The sequence below is a fragment of the Erpetoichthys calabaricus genome, chromosome 2 (genome assembly GCF_900747795.2).
Source record: "Erpetoichthys calabaricus chromosome 2, fErpCal1.3, whole genome shotgun sequence".
NCBI classification, from domain to species: domain Eukaryota; kingdom Metazoa; phylum Chordata; class Cladistia; order Polypteriformes; family Polypteridae; genus Erpetoichthys; species Erpetoichthys calabaricus.
In genome coordinates, this window is record NC_041395.2 from 6,091,592 (window position 1) to 6,109,122 (window position 17,531).

Below are 17,531 nucleotides of genomic sequence, written 5' to 3' on the forward strand. Positions count from 1 at the left end.
TTCCTGTTTTCTGATTATATATCACAGCCATTTTGTAATCTCCTCAGTTCTGTTTTGGACTCCTGTCTGTAAAGACGTATTCTTCACGCCTGCATTTTCAAGTATACGGGGTGGCTCCCCAACTCTTTCACGTGGTTTTCTTACACTAAAATGTTATTTTCGCTTTGTCATTGAGTGTTGCTTGATGCGAAATTCAAAGCTCCAGTTGTTTAGAATATCCACCGAGGGACATCGAGCCTGCCGTACGCCCCCTTATTTATAGTGGAAATGACGATGTCACCAGTCACAAGTCCTGTAACAACATGAGCTGGATGGTAACGATATGCTGACAAAATGCTGTCTAGTAAACAAAGAAAACAAGAAAACACAACAATGATGGAAAGAAACACCAAACAAAAATGAAAAATACGATCATAGCTTAAATCCTCATATATAAAAAAATACGTCCGCTTTCCACGCGTTCCTCTCCTTACTCAGCTGTAATCCTAGCAGTCTGCATAATTAGAACAGAAAACGTGTTACCGTTCCAATAAAGCCGTCTTCAAATGTGTCTTTACTTTTTTAAATGTCCCTCATGTTAAGGTCAAGGTAAACAAAGGGAAATTCATTTGGTCACGTGCGTCACAAGCAAAGGTCAAAAATTTCAAAGAATAAGAAAGAGGAAAATCAGACGCAGTGACAGAAAAACATTAAGCTAAGCTAAGCTTCACTCCTCCATTTTGTTCTTGTTCATCCTCTACGCTTCTTCTTTGAATTTGTGTGACTCACGAACACAGAGATGATTTTTCAATCCCGTCAGTCTTTAATGTTCTTACCTCTCACTGTCACGTTGAATGGTTTGCTCCTCTGGGTGTACGTTGGTCTGCTTGACCTTTCACCTTTGCAGACATACGTTCCTCCATGTGACTCGTTAATCAGGTCAATGGCCCATGTGTTGCCTTTTGCCACCCCGTTTCCTTGTCCTTCTTGAAGCTCCTCACCGTTCTTGTACCACCGGTAGCGCCAATTGTTGTATTTCTTGTCACCGGTACACTGCAGGATGAGTTTCTCGTTTCTGAATACGTCACTCCAGCCCTGCACTGATGTGATCTCAGCTCTGGGTCGCTCTGGAGGAGACAAGCATGAGGAAAAGATTTTAGAAATTTACACCATTATGTGAACTTGCTCTAGTAGGGAAAAAAAGGGAAGAAAAAAATGAGATACAAGCGTGAAACACCAAATTAGCTGATAAGCTCGCTCATGCGGCCCTTTGATTTTCAACTGCTGCTTTTTTTTTGTAACCCGGCCCAATGACAACATTAAACAAACACAAACTGTTAGGATCCTTTCATGCCAATCAATTTGAAATTACTTTGTTTTCCTGTGCGTTAAAATGAATCTGTATTTTATGTGTGAGCATTATGTATTTTGTAATTTGTAACTGCACTGCATGAGAGGACTTCAAATCCCAGCAGTCTGGCCATCACTGCACCACTAGACAGCTTCTGCTGTTCACCTTGGGTCACTGCATACTAAAAGGAGGCCGACAGAGGATCACGATCGACTTGTGTTTGTTACTATGTCACTTTCACAGCTGTGGCAAACCCCGTCTCCAGTGCCGTCTTAATGCATGGGCACACTGGGCAGCTGCCTGGGGACCCCACGAGCATAGGGGCCCAATGCTAATCTATGTATGTTGTGACTTGCTGTCAATAAATAAATACTATACTATACTAAATTATAAATATTTGTGATTGTGTTACAAGTGACATTCATTCTGATTTAGTATCACGGTCACCTCTGCAGCCTCACGTGTCTGTATGTCTACGGATCTCACACACTAACTACATAACGTAAAAGTGTACACGTTAACATCACTTCAACTCAATTCTCGGCAAAGAAATTTTGCAAATGCTTGTGTTGGACACTTGATTAATAATCAATAATTCATAGCCATTTCATACTGTGCCATCTCCGTCTGTATGGTTTACCAAATGAGTATCATTTATATGTTAAAATTTTTGTGTTTTTCATGGCTTATGTTATATTGTTCAAACAATTGTGCTGATGGATGTTTTTTTAATGTTTAAACGCTGATTTTGTTGGAAGTACCAATACAATAAATATCTGTTTAATTGTATCGACCATTTGCATTTTTATTCTTGTGAGTGGTTGTGTAGGCAGGGGTCCCAGTGCACTGCTTTGCCCACAGGCCTATAATGCTGTTAAGATGGCCCTTCCTGTTCCTGGATTACAATGACCACAACCTGTAAGGATTTACAGTGTTTCTTGAATTTGTCTCATTTTAATGGCTTGATCATGTGGTTATGTCTGGTTTGGGAGACTCATTGCAAATCAACACTGGAACATTAGAAAAACTTTGACAAGAACAGCACAACAAAGTCTGACATTCCTATCTACTTAATTCCTCCTTAAAAGTCCACCTTTTGAGACGGATTTAGGAGTCGTGGTGGACTCAACACTATTAACTGTCAGACAGTGTTGAAAAGCCATTAAGAAGGCTAACAGAATGTCAGGTTATATAGCGCCTTGACGTGTGGAGTACAAGTCACAGGAGGTTCTGCTCAAGTCTTTATAACACACTGGTGAGGCCTCATCTGGAGTCCTGTGTGCAGCTTGGGTCTTCATAAAGACATAGCAGCACTAGAGGTGGTCCAGAGAAGAGCGACTCGGCTGATTCAGGGCTACAGGGGATGAAATTTAATGTCAGTAAATATAAAGAATTACACGTAGGAAGTAAAAATGTGAGGTTTGAATACACAATGGGGGTCTGAAAATAGAAAGTCCAGCTTATGAAAAGGATTAGGAGTCATAGTGGATTCTAAGCTATCAACTTCCAGACAGTGATCAGAAGCCATTAAGAAGGTTAACAGAATGTCAGGTTATATAGCGCCTTGACGTGTTTAGTACAAGTCACAGGAGGTTCTGCTCAAGTCTTTATACACACTGGTGAGGCCTCATCTGGAGTACGGTGGGCAGTTTGGGTCTCCATAAAGACATAGCAGCACTAGAGAAGGTCCAGAGAAGAGCGACTAGGCCGATTCAGGGCTACAGGGGATGAAATTTAATGTCAGTAAATATAAAGAATTACACGTAGGAAGTAAAAATGTGAGGTTTGAATACACAATGGGGGTCTGAAAATCGAAAGTATACCTTTATGAGAAGAATTTAGGAGTCATAGTGGACTCTAAGCTATTGACTTCCAGACAGTGTTCAGAAGCCATGAAGAAGGCTAACAGAATGTCAGGTTATAAAGCGCCTTGATGTGTGGAGTACAAGTCACAGGAGGTTCTGCTCAAGCTTTATAACACACTGGTGAGGCCTCATCTGGAGTCCTGGGTGCAGTTTTGGTCTCCAGGCTACAAAAGAGACATAGCAGCACTAGAAAAAGTCCAGAGAAGAGCAACTAGGCTCATTCCAGCACTTGGACAGCAGACAGGTTTGGGCAGATTTGTGGACGATGAAATCTAATGTCAGTAAATGTAAAGAATTACACATAGGAAGTAAAAATGTGAGGTCTGAATACACAATGGGGGGTCTGAACTTCGACAGTCCACCTTATGAGAAGGATTTAGGAGTCGTAGTGGACTCTAAGCTATCGACTTCCAGACAGAGTGCAGAAGAAGGTAAACAGAATGTCAGGTTATATAGCACCTTGATGTGTGGAGTACAAGTACCAGGATGAAGTCCTGCTGAAGCTTTATAACACAATGGTGAGGCCTCATCTGGCAGATCAAAAATAAAAACAAACCCAGATGCCCAGCCTGGGATCAAATGAGTATACACAGACCACACAGGCCCAAACATGGGAGCAGAGAACCTCCATAAATAGTTTTGGAACAGGAAGATGGAGCCACAGAATGTCCAATCCACCCCAGACCAATCTCCATGTCCCCCAACAGGACAAACCACAGTAAAGCGATGATGACACTATAAAGCGTATCATTACATGTCACCCTAAGCCTGACTCGGGTTTAACCGTAATTGCATGGAATTCCAATCCCAAGTCACACTCAGGGTTAATGCCAAGGATGTTAAAGAGCACATTGGTTTTATTAGAAAACAGGAACTTCCACTTTCTTTGAACAGTTGGCATGTCGACTGGGGCACTAGGAGCACTGATGGTCGGTTTATGCTTTACAGCAGTTGGCTTGGGTGGGACACTGCCTCATGAGTCTGGTGTCCTGGGTCTGGACTGTGTGGAGTTTGTTGTTCTTCCATGTTTATTGTTTATTATCAGATTTAAAATGGCCCACATGAGCAAATGTGCCTGTGTGTGTGTGAAAGGGCCCTATGATGGACTGGGGTGATGGACAATGTTGGCTCCCTGTGAGTCTGAATTGGAATGCGATGGTCTGTTGGGTTTATGCTGTTAGAGTCGTAGACAGAAACATAATTTATACATTTATTGATTTTTCAGTTTCACTTTACCTTGGACCTTTAATGTCAGAGCATTGCTGAAGTTCAATTTCAGTTGCGCTGGGCCTCTTCTTGCTTGGCACCAGTAGGTGTCGCTGTCTGAGACAGTCGCCTCCTGGATTGTGTGGACATTCAGTTTGCTGTCACGTTTTAGAACGTCATGTTGGGAGCCTTTAAAGAAATCATATTTCCATCCCTGTGTGCCACCCTTAACCTCACAGGTCAGAGTGAAGTTTTCTCCTTCATAGGCGTTTGTCTCTGGTGAAGTGAGGCTCAGCCTTGGTAGAGACACTGAAATCGTCAAAATGAAAAGACATTTAAAACAAGAAAAGTGCAACAATAACCAAAAAATCTCCATTATATCCTTAACCAGCAGAGCATCACCACAGACATTGGAGTTTACTGCTGAACCTCTGAGACACACACCACATATGGCTTTGTGAAAAAAAGATTATTCAAAGAATACAAATTAAATACTTGATTTCAATAATGTTATAAACAGGAGTCACTGATATGGTGAAACGGGTGTGAAGGCCTCCAAAAATATCCACAAAGCAGGCCAACATCTTCACAGACCTGCCTAGAAATGGCCTTACCCCAAAATGCCAGCCCCCAACCACTACCAGCAGACTTCGGCCTGCCCAGGCCCAAAATGGGCAGCTGGCTCTATAAGTTCAAAAAGACTTTAAATCTTACAATATACAGTCATATGAAAACGTTTGAGAACCCCTCTTAATTCTTTGGATTTTTGTATCTCATTGGCTTGAGCTTTCAAAGTAGCAACTTCCTTTTAATATCTGACATGCCTTATGGAGACAGTAGGATTTCAGCAGTGACATTAAATTTATTGGATTAACAGAAAACATGCAAAATGCATCATCACAAAATTAGACAGGTGCATAAATGTGGGCCCCCCAACAGAGATATTACATCAATACTTAGTTCAAATCTAACAGCCTCTAGACACTGTCCTCCTATAGCCTCTGATGAGTGTCTGATTCTGGATGGAGGTATTGTTCACCATTCTTCATACAAAATCTCTCCAGTTCAGTTCAATTTGATGGACAGCCTGCTTCAAATCATCCCATAGATTTTCGATGATCTTCAAGTCAGGGGACTGTGACGGCCATTCCAGAACATTGTACTTCTCCCTCTGCATGAATGCCTCTGTAGATTTTGAATTGTGTTTTGGGTCATCGTCTTGTTGAAATATCCAACTTTGTGACTGATGCTTGAACATTATCCTGAAGAATTTGTTGATATTGGATTGAATTAATCCGACCCTCAACTTTAACAAGGGCCCCAGTCCCTGAACTGGCCACACAGCCCCACAGCACGATGGAACCTCCACCAAATGTGACTGTAGGTAGCAGGTGTTTTTCTTGGAATGCAGTGTTCTTCTTCCACCATGCAAAGTGCTTTTTGTTCTGACCAAATACAGTAACTCCATTTGTGTCTCATCAGTCCAAAGCACTTTGTTCCATAATGAATCTGGCTTGTCTAAATGAGCATTGGCATACAACAAGCGACTCTGTTTGTGGTGCGAGTGCAGATGTTCTGAATTGTAGAACGATGTACAGATACACCATCTGCAGCCAGATGTTCTTGCAGGTCTTTGGAGGTGGTCTGTGGGTTGTCTGTCACCATCCTCACAATCCTGCTCATATGCCGCTCCTGTATTTTTCTTGGCCTGCCAGACCTGCTGGTTAAACAGCAACTGTGCCTGTGGCCTTCCATTTCCTGATTCCATTCCTTACAGTTACACAAACTGACAGTTTAAACCTCTGAGATGGCTTTTTGTAGCCTTCCCCTAAACCAGGAGACTCAACAATCTTTGTTTTCAGATCTTTGGAGAGTTGCTTTGATGATCCCATGCTGTCACTCTTCAGAGGAGAGTCAAAGGGAAGGAAGCCAAACTTGTAATTGACCACCTTAAATACCTTTATATCTCATGATGGGACACACCTGTCTATGAAGTTCAAGGCGTAACGAGCTCATCAACCAATCAGCATTGAGCAGTGACAGGCATTCAAATCAGCAAAGTGACAAGGGGACCCACATTTGTGCACAGCCAGTTTTTCACATTTGATTTAACTTCATACAACTAAATACTGCGTCACTAAAAATCTTTGTTCGGAAAACACCGCAGTACTCAGATGTTCCTAGGAAATGAAAGACATACCACTGATATCTTTGTGTTGAAAGGAGAGTCAATTATTATGCAGGCTGAAAGGGGTTCCCAAACTTTTTTCATATGACTGTATATAGTGCCTTTCTAGCACTTGACATAGACAATGGGGAGCCACTTCAACCAACACCAATGTGGAAGCATCCACCTGGATGATACGATGGCAGCCATTCTTGCACCCGTAAGCTGACCACACATGAGCTCTTAGGTGGTGAAGGGGTGAGAGAGAGAGAGAGAGTGAGGGTATGATTAGGGAGTTGTGGTGGGCAGTTTAGCCAGGATATCGGGGTACACCCTAATGACCACAGAAAGTTAGCGTCTCAAATTTACATCTCATCCAAAGGATGGCACCAATGTTTACTACACAGTATGCCCGTCACTGCACTGGGGCATTTGGATCCACACACAGATCACAGGGTAAGCGCCCCCTGCTGTCCTCACCAACATCTCTTCAAACAGCAACCCAAGCTTCCCCTGGATGGTCTCCCATTCAAGTACCGACTGGGCATGAATGTGCTAGCCTTCATGAGGATGACCTGTTCTGAAGTGTAGGTGTTATGGTATCTTCAAAATATATCAGAAATACTGTGCAAGGGAGAGGATAATCATAAACCTCTGGCTCGCTGAGATGACTCAAAGTATCTTAATAAATGAACACTTCATTTGGAAAGAACAAGTCCTGGTGGGTGCTCAGGAGTGATGTCATGGAAGCCCCGCCTCTTGGGGCTCCACCCAAAGAATACAAAGCACATCTATAAATGTAAAGACAGACTACATAAGTACTAAACAATGAATCAACAGAACAGAATTTAAATACAAATTTGAAAAATAATGAAATAGCAATAAAACAGAGGGAATAAACCCTGAAAGAAACAACATGTAACCCGTTGTGCAAGTGAATGAACAAAAAGCTCTGGGTTAGTGGATGTCTGGAGTTGAAGGTGGGTTTCAGTCCAGATCTGTCATGAGGCCCACAGCATTCATGATAGTAATGGACGTGAAGGCCAGAGCAGCATGTGATATACCATAGACTGAAGAAAAGTCAAAACGGCACAAACAGAAAGGCCAGCATGATAATTAGAGGTGGACAGTCAAGACAGTTGGCAGAGTTAAGACCCCATGTTGGGATGATGGAACTGGGCTTAAAAAGACAGACTGGACTGAAAGGTCTACAGCCTACGGTCTTTAGGTACAAATCAGAAGCGGAAGGCATTTGAATTATTTAGTGGTGAGAGAAAAGTGTGAGGTGCCTGCAAGAAGTTTAGGGAGCCGACTGCTGTTCTGGCAATGAAGGATGGTTAATGAATGCTATGTGAAGAGGGGTGAGACGTGGAGTGAAATGTGGAGTGCTTTGGAGTGAGATGTGGTCAATGAAGGAGGGAAATGAAGTGAAAATAATAAAGAATGAAACGAGAAGTGCCGAGATTTACCAGGGGAGAAAGACACAAAGGCAGAGATAAGAGATGGAGTTGATGTGGAGATCAAGGTTGTATGGATAGGATAGGAAAAAAACAGACTGAGGAGAACTGGGCATTTGGAAGAAAAGGGATGATAGGAAAGACCAGAGAGAAGTGGAGGTGAACACCACTGAGAGCTGTTATGAACCGTCACCTATCAAAACTCAAATCCAGGGTGGTCTCAAACATTAGGACACAAGGCTCCAAATGTTGGCCTTAACAACCAAAGCAGCTTGTTCTCCAAAGTCTTGAAGCAAGATTTTCAACCTCCACAAGACCAAAAAATAATTAATATAGAAAGGGGGAGAGGAACCACCAAACCTCTGGCCCAAATGACAAAAACTGTTATGTTTAGAGTTTCATTTTAACTTTTCTTGTCATTCCCTGAAGCTAGAACAGCCATCTTGGTGTTGTTTTAGGGATTTTTACATCCAAGGAATTCTTTTTATTATTTTACAGATTAGAGCCATTAGAGCCTCTGTTTAACAGTTTACTTTTATTTCATGTCTTTTTCAACACCACATTGCTTTGTCCATAGGTGCCACATCTCAATGACATCGTATCCCAGCATACATCAGGACAGTGTTACGATGTTGTCATTAACATGCCAATATAAAGTTCACCCCAAAACTGTCATCAGTATCTGAAACTGGACCAAGCTTAATCATTTATTTTCTTTGAATTATTTATTTGCCTTTTGGCTCTTTTGACTTTCAGTTTGGCCTCCTGCTTTGCCCTTTGTCTCAGTTCTTTCTCCTGCTGCTCATGTTTTCAGTTTGCGGACTCACTGCCCTTTGTCCCAAGAACACAAAAAAAATTTTCTCTATATTTTAAAGAGCTGTTTACAAAAATTAGAAAAATGAAAATATGGAAGCAAACAAGGAATAAAAAGGCAAACCTTAACCCTTAAACCGCTGCAAACAGTATAGTGGCCCCACAGGTTGAGAACCACTGCTCTAACCGGTTCCCAGTGCAATTTGCCAGCACGCCTGAGCTGATCAGTCCGTGCCGTACATTCGTTGAGCAGCCAGCTCATAGACCACTGGCGCCCCCTAGCGAATCAGCATCACTATCCCTGGAATTGAGCCGCTGCACTAGACGAGCCTACAGTCATCAGCGTTGGCAAACGTTGTGTGTTTGCGTACAGCCAGTTCAAGTGCAGTTGGCTCGGTGAGTTACTGAATTACATGAATGGCGTCAGTTGTACCTTGTACATATAATAATAGATTGTTGCAGTAGTTGTTTTATAGTTTTTACAGTTCATTAGCAGTGTGTAAACTGATCAGTGTTACAGTACTCGTGATGCCCTTTTCGTGAAAAAAATGTGTTCCATTAAAATTTCACTTTTTCTTGGTGAATTGTCACATTTCTTTACAAAGTGCAGCAAAAATGTATTTGCCGTCCAGGGGTGCATTAACCTCCAAGTATGTGACGGTTTAAGGGTTCAAAGGACCAATCCTGTCCTGAAACCAGAAACTTAAGTCCTTAAGCAAGCCAAAACCCAATTTCTCTGTCTAAAAGAAAGGTAAGACCTGGAAATAAAAGCATAAGTAGAATACACATAAAGGTAAGTAAAATAATCTTTCACAAGAACAAAGGGTGGAACAAGAACCGTACTTAAGAATTCAGAAAAATAAGTCTTACACCACAAAAAGCACTAAAGAAACAAACAAAGCTTATCCAATCTTGAATACAATATAAAGGACTCATCGATATTTATATGGTGGCGTCAATGACATCACAACCACAGAGCATTCTGGGACTCATCACCATGGCTGTTGTCAGAATAAGGCAAAGTCCACAAGAAAAGCAAGATCGTGTCACGGTATATCGGTAAAAATAAATCACTTTCTCAGGAAGATTTAGATCACAAAATAAAAGTCAAAAATGAATTCTGTGGGTATTAAGGCTCCATAAGAGATTTAGTTCATGGAGACACTAGAAAAATGGAATAAAGAAACCAATCAAAACATCAGTTACAGACATCAACCAGAGGAACAAGGACTCACAGAAGCACAAATCCAAAATTCAAAAACCAACCTAAACAACTGCTAATGCATCAGCAGCCATTTTGTGGTCTACTGTCACTTAAATAGACGCCAACCATGTCAAGGGGCCCCGCCTCCCTAGGCTCAGACTACAAAGCACAAGGAGCAGAACTCAAAAAGCAACTAAATGGAAAACCATCACGAATACTCCTTAAATAAACAGTAAACTACAAAACAGGGATAAAGACAAATATTACAAACACATTATTTACAAAGCAAAATACAAAGAAAACTAAACCAACAAAATAAATTAAAACAGACTTGGACCAGGAATGAAATGCTGGCTGCACAGGAGCAACAGCAAATGGTGATAAGAGAGACTAGCATGCTGATTGTTCAGTGATTTCAGCCTGTTGTCGTTCACTCATCTTCCAGACTTGAACTTTCTTACACACCAACATCCTTTAATCTGCTAGTGACTACAAAATTCCTAACAGATATTCCTACAATCTATCCCTCCTGAAGACTTTAAGCAATTCTTGCATTTATTTTTGACTTCTGACTTACCAGACACAGTAATGTTGCGTGCCTCACTGATTTGGGACTTGGTTGGATTCTCCGCTCTTTCCCCTTGACAGGTATAGGAGCCGGTGTCAGATTCGGCTGCGGAGCCAATTGTGAGTTGGTTGTTTGCACTGCTGTTAATCACTTTTCTATCTTTGTACCATTTGTAGTGCCATTTGCTGTACTTGCCGGTGATGTTACACTCAAAAGTCACGGCTTCTGTTATAAACATTTGCGTCCAGCCCATCGTCAGTGAAAGCACCGCCGCTGGACGCTCTGTGGAAAGAAGAAGGTCACATGTGTTATTATTACCTCTTGGTAAGTCTCTGCTTCACTTACTGGTCTATACTGATAGACTTGTCCAAGCCTCACCAAAGCTCAGGGCCTCCACTGTAGACCATGACAGTTTCTTTTATTAAATCTGTTACCTCGCTCACTTTAAGTTCAAATCAATCGTTTTATATGCACTTCTCTGACCCTTTGTTTTTTGTTAATAAAGCCATGCAGAGGAGTTGGTAAAGGAGGTGAATTAATGTTGTCACACATATGTCCCCGATTAGTTCAGCTGAGCTAAGCAATTCCACTCTTTGGGCGAGAGGGGGCGCTGTCACTAACTGTATCATCTCCTTTATCCCCATCCCAAAAAAAAAACACACCCAGTGAGGGCAACCAAGGCCGGCAGTAAGGTCAGAAGAAAGGACCGCCTGCCCCTTCTGGTCTCAAGACATAAAAAGCAGAAGTCAGGGCATCGTCTTGAGAAGGACCACGGCGAAGAGAGGAGCTGAGACAAGTGATTCCTTATTACTTAAGATCTCAGTTATGACCATTTCAGCTCTTTTTGAGTCTATGCTCATTATTGTCAGGACTTAAGAAGTCAATGGGATTACCAGGATGGTATCCCAAATTTTTTGTGCTGCCTCACCTGCTTCCTGGCTGCCAGTAACCATATTTTTCACACACATTTGAACCTGCAATACAATGCTGTTTTGTTCTCAGTTTCAAATGAATTCCATTCATTTTTCATTTTAATTTTCAATCAGTGGAATAACACAGTTCATACTGAAGTCTGAATTTTAATTGCGAAAGAGAAGTGAAAAAGAGAGTGTCAAGAGTGATTTGTGACAAACGGGTATCAGCAAGAGTGAAAGGGAAGGTCTACAGGACGGTAGTGAGACCAGCTATGTTATACAGGTTGGAGACGGTGGAACTGACCAGAAAGCAGGAGACAGAGATGGAGGTAACAGAGTTAAAGATGCTAAGATTTGCATTGGGTGTGACGAGGGTGGACAGGATTAGAAATGAGGACATTAGAGGGTCAGCTCAGGTGGGACGGTTTGGAGACAAAGTCAGAGAGGTGAGATTGTGTTGGTTTGGACATGTGCAGAGGAGAGAGAAGGGTGCTAAGGATAGAGCAGAACTCTTTAAAATTAAATTGCAATAAAACTGAACTCCTGCAAATTGGGACTAAAATGCAACTTAATAAAATGAGCTCCTTCCCAGTCCATCTTGGCAGTGATCTCATCAGACCTGCCTCTACTGTAAAAAATCCTGGTGTCATTTTTGATTCCTCCCTCACTTATTCCGCCCACATAAATCACATTAAGAAACTTTCTTACTTTCACTTCCGTAACATATCCCGTGTTCGCTCCTTCCTCTCCTTCTCTAATGCTGAGAAACTTGTCCCTGCTTTTATCACATCCCGCATCGATTATTGTAATTCCCTACTGGCAGGTGCCCCTTCTAATCTTATATCACAGCTCCAGCTTATTCAAAACTCAGCTGCAAGAGTCCTTACTCGAACCAGCAGCAGCGAGCACATCACACCCATCCTGCTCCACCTGCACTGGCTCCCTGTGTCCTACAGAATCGAATATCAAATCCTACTAATAACCTACAAAGCTTTAAATAACCTCACGCCAAACTACATCAGTGACCTTCTCCATCACTATGTGCCTGCCCGCCCACTAAGGTCCTCTGATTCTGGTAATCTTGTTGTGCCCCTCACTAATCTACACTCCATGGGTGACAGCAGGACCTTCAGCTGTATAGCGCCCAGACTCTGGAATGACCTACCAAAATTAATCAGGTCAGCTGACTCCATGAATTCTTTTAAAACTCATCTGTTCAGTTTGTCTTTTAGCTCTACTTGACTTTATTACCCTTCTCTCAGTTTACTTCTCTGTCAAGATGCTCATGTAACCTGTGTGTGTGTGTGAGACCATCAATTATGTTGTCTGTTTTTTTCAGAATTTACTGTCTTAATCTTCTTTATTTATTTATCTGGTTTGTATAATGCTATATACTGTATGTTCTGCCGTTCTTTATTATATTCTGTAAGAGCCTTGCGCATGGGAAAGGTGTATTATTATTTTATTATTAGAGCTGCCAGGAAAGAGGAGAAGAGGAAGGCCTAAGGCAGCGTTTCTCAACCTTTAAGTATTTGCGACCCGAGTTTTCATAACAGTTTTAATCGCGCCCCCCTAACTTTTTTTTTAAGGAGCCCACTAATACCAATTTGTTCTTTTTTTAATTCTTGATATATCACAGATGCATATTTTATTATACCTACTTAACTTTTATCAACATTTATCTAACTCTAGATTTATTTTTCTAGTATCAGAATGTTGTTTAAGTTAATTTGTTTTGGTTTCAATAGATGGATTTTTCTTATTTTCGATTCTTGTTTTCTTTTTTTCACATCTTTGTGCCCCCCTTTTTGTTACTTCCAGCCCCCCTAGGGGGGCCCGCCCCACAGTTTGAGAACCACTGGCCTAAGAGAAGGTTTATGGATGTGGTGAGAAAGGACATGCAGGTGATGGTGTGACAGAGCAAGATGACGAGGACAGGGAGATATGGAACAAGATGATCAACTGTGGTGACCCCTACCGGGAGCAGCAGAAAGAAGAAGATGAAGAAGATCCGCTTAACAACGGCTCTTCCTGCATGGCTAAAGAAATTCAAAATTAGCTAAAAAAAAAGACAAAGCGACATTAGAAAAAGTCCAGAGAAGAGCGACTAGGCTGATTCAGGGCTACAGGGGATGAGTTATGAGTGAAGATTAAAAGAGCTGAGCCTTAAGGAGATGAAGAGGAGACCTGACTGAAGTGTTTACAATGATGAAGGGAATTAGTCCAGTGGATCGAGACGGTGACTTTAAAATGAGTTCATCAAGAACAAGCGGACACAGCTGGAAACTTGTGAAGGGTGAATTTCACACAAACATTAGGAAGTTTTTCTTTACACAAAGAACGATAGACACTTGGAATAAGAGGCCAAGTAGTGTGGTAGACAGAAGGACTTCAGGGACTTTCAAAACTCAGCTTGATATTCTTTTAGATGAATTAAGTGGACAGGACTGGTGAGCTCTGCTGGGCTGAATGGCCTGCTCTCTTCCAGATTGTCCTAATGTTCCAGTTCACTCTTTCTCATTTACCCTTTGCTCTGTTCCTCACCGTACACGTGTAGCTGGACAGGCTGACTGAATCTTGAGTACGATGACTGATCTTCTCTGGAGGCTCGGCACCAGTACTCTCCACTGTCAGACAAGGCGGCCGATGTCACCGTGTAGTTCTTTCCTTTCTGGCTCCGAGTCTGAAGCTGTGAGATCTGAGACGTCGTGTTTCCCTTGTACCAGTAATACAGCCACTTATCAGGACTACCCTCCACCATACAATACAGAGATACTGCTTCTCCGGTATCAAATGTGGTCTGCTGTGGCACTATAGTCAAACTGGCCATTGGGGGATCTGCAAGAAAAATGGAAACACATTAAGAGACCAGAGTGCAGGGACCATAGAGAAGACATCAGAGAAACAGCATTAACATTATATGACATGTTGAATTAAAGGTCACAAAGACTCAGCTGTTAGTCTGGCCATCTGACAGCCTTACTGTTACAATACCGATGTTGAGACCAAGGAAGGAGCCCAGAGCAGCAAAACTGTACAAAACAAAAATAAAAAGGAGAAAGACAACACATCCAGGAAATGCATAATCCATAACGTCTTCAAAATGTTGCCTATTTGTTCAGCAGGTTTGTGACATTTGGGAACAGACAAAGGGCCACTTGATCTGTGCATTTAGCCCTATGGTCCTGAGTCCTTTAGTCCATTATCCAACCTCTCGTTGTAGTCCATGAAACTCAAATCAAAGCCGGTAGCAACAAGTGTTAAGTTCAAACTGTGGACTCAACGCAGTGTGTGTAGAAACATCACAAACGGCACTGGAGAATCTGGTGACAAAATCTGATGGGCCTGCATGTGTGTGAAATGAGAGACCCTGCCTGCCTTGGACATGACCACAGGGGAGTCCCAATACTACCTACTGACAGAGTGCAACATGGATTTTCTGATGAGTCATGATTTTTCTTTTTTAACATTTAGAGAATCATTTAGTTTGATTTTGTGGTATTTCTATATGTGTTGTTTCCATTGTTTATTAACCCTTTTGAAAATGAAGTCATTTTGGCACCATCTCCTTATATCATACGTTACTGTGGCTGTCCGGGATTTTAAATCACCTGTAGCTCACAAACCGTTTGAGCGATTGACCTGAAATTTGGTCCACATACAGTACTGTATACTAAATGACGTCTACTATCCGCTTTCAAGGGGATGATTGACCACCAAGGTTATTCCTCTTTTTATTTTAATTTAATTTTATTGTAGAATCAACTCTTGGTAGCGGCCGGCCGTGCAGCGCATGTTAATGGGCATCATTCTCAATTCCTACCACCTTCGCCATCACTTCCCCTACCTCTTCATATCTCAAATCATTCTTGATGCAGATTGAAGACTTAGTGCCAGCTTAAGTGAAAAATGAAGGAAAACGTACTAACTAATTGCAACACAAACACCAACTTAATCAGTTTGAACGTGAAAAGATGCGAACAACAGAAGAGATGAAATGGGCCACTAGGGTGGAGAAAAGAAGAGCTGCTCAGGAAGCAGCAAGCACATCAACCTCTGAGCAAACGAATGATAAACGTGCAGAGAAAGAGGAGGAAAACTAGGAATGCTCAAGTCAAGTGGATTCGTGCAATGCACCATTACTGGTTTTCAATAATTCTTTACTGCATTTGCTGCCATTTTGTGGTGGCCTTCAAACTGTTTCCTAGTCGCGGGTCACATGATGGAGAGGACACATGACAGTGTGAAACGGAAATAGCGAAGGTCAAAGAAATAAACTGGAACCCTTAGCATGAAAGGTCAAGACTGAAGTACAGAATTTAGATGCAATTATGGACTCTGGCCTAACGTTTAATTGGCACATTAACCAGATTACCAAGACTGCATTTTTCCATTTAAGGCACGTTACAAGAGTAAGACCTCCTATAACACATCAAGATGCTATGAAATGAGTTCACACTTTTATTTTTAGCCAACTAGATGACGGCAATGCACTCCTAACAGAACTACCTAAGAAAGACATCAGTCATCTGCAGTGAGTTGAGAATTCAGCAGCAAGAATCTTTTTATTTTAGCACTAGGGGGCTTATCCCTCTGCTCACTTTGCTCGCCAACCCCCTGTGCCGGTGCTACGCGCTAGCCCCTTTGCAGTTCTGCCGCTCACGTATGCGGATTTACAATTTAAGCAGATTAAATAGTTATATATGCATAACAGAACTAACTAATTTACATTATAGCGAGTAATTAACCATAGTAAAAAATAGTAAAACATAATAAATTCAAAGTAAATTATGTTTCATGTTGTGTTATTCATTGCGTTATACAATTTTGTATCAGGATGAAATTCTTCAATAAGATTTGGACATAATACATTTTCTTTAATTGGGAACTTAAAGTGAGGAAAACGTTAAAATGTGTAAGAGCTGAGAGTGCAGGAACTGTGTCTGACAAAAGCATTCACACCAATGAGAGGTGAGAGGACCGTGGGCGTGGCTGAGAGGAGGGCGGGACTTGAAAAACTCTCATGGCCAAAGTCTCATCTCGTGGGACTTAAAATGATCTCTTTGAAAAAGTCTGGTCGGAGGATTTCCTTTCATAATAGAGCGATTTTATTGAATTTATTAAAAGCAAGTAACATTCCATACAAGCAAGTCAAACTTGACATAACTAAGTTGAAATCAAACCCCATCTATGAGAAAGAGAGTTAAGCCAACAGACAGAGGAAAACTTTAAGAGTAGGAAAATAAATGAAAAGGGAAGAAAATCCTTTCCCCCAATTTACAGTAAATGCTTATTCTAAAATGTTGCTGATCAGGTTTTGCCAGGTTTTGAAAAAGTTTTCCACAGATCCTCTAAGTGAGAATTTGATTTTTTCCAATTTCAAATAATATATAACATCAGTGGCGCACAGACTTAAAAGTGGTGAGTTAGGATTCTTCCAGTTGTTCAAGACAAGTCTACGTGCCAATAGTGAAGTAAAGGCCATGACAGTTTGTTTGTCCTTCTCCACTTTAAGCCCCTCTATGAGCCCACCAAACACAGCTGTTAGTGGATTAGGAGGGATTGGGACCCCAAGGCTGTCTGAAAGGCATTTACATAGATAGATAGATAGATAGATAGATAGATAGATAGATAGATAGATAGATAGATAGATAGATAGATAGATAGATAGATAGATAGATAGATAGATAGATAGATAGATAGATATAAAAGGCACTATATAATAGATAGATAGATAGATAGATAGATAGATAGATAGATAGATAGATAGATAGATAGATAGATAGATAGATAGATAGATAGATAGATAGATATGAAAGGCACTATATAATAGATAGATAGATAGATAGATAGATAGATAGATAGATAGATAGATAGATAGATAGATAGATAGATAGATAGATAGATATGAAAGGCACTATATAATAGATAGATAGATAGTTAGATAGATAGATAGATAGATAGATAGATAGATAGATAGATAGATAGATAGATAGATAGATAGATA

General features: G+C 41.2%; 1 protein-coding gene across 1 annotated transcript in view; it reads right to left on the reverse strand.

The window, feature by feature from the left end:
* Positions 1 to 17,531, reverse strand: part of LOC114669442 (basement membrane-specific heparan sulfate proteoglycan core protein-like) — a 108,025-nt gene that overhangs the window by 64,603 nt on the left and 25,891 nt on the right. Inside the window, exons 6-9 of the mRNA XM_028825667.2 lie at positions 14,069 to 14,362; positions 10,620 to 10,892; positions 4,432 to 4,710; positions 816 to 1,106 (exon numbers count right to left, since the gene is read on the reverse strand). Coding sequence (XP_028681500.2) covers positions 816 to 1,106; positions 4,432 to 4,710; positions 10,620 to 10,892; positions 14,069 to 14,362 — 1,137 coding nt within the window. The remainder of the gene's footprint in view (positions 1 to 815; positions 1,107 to 4,431; positions 4,711 to 10,619; positions 10,893 to 14,068; positions 14,363 to 17,531) is intronic.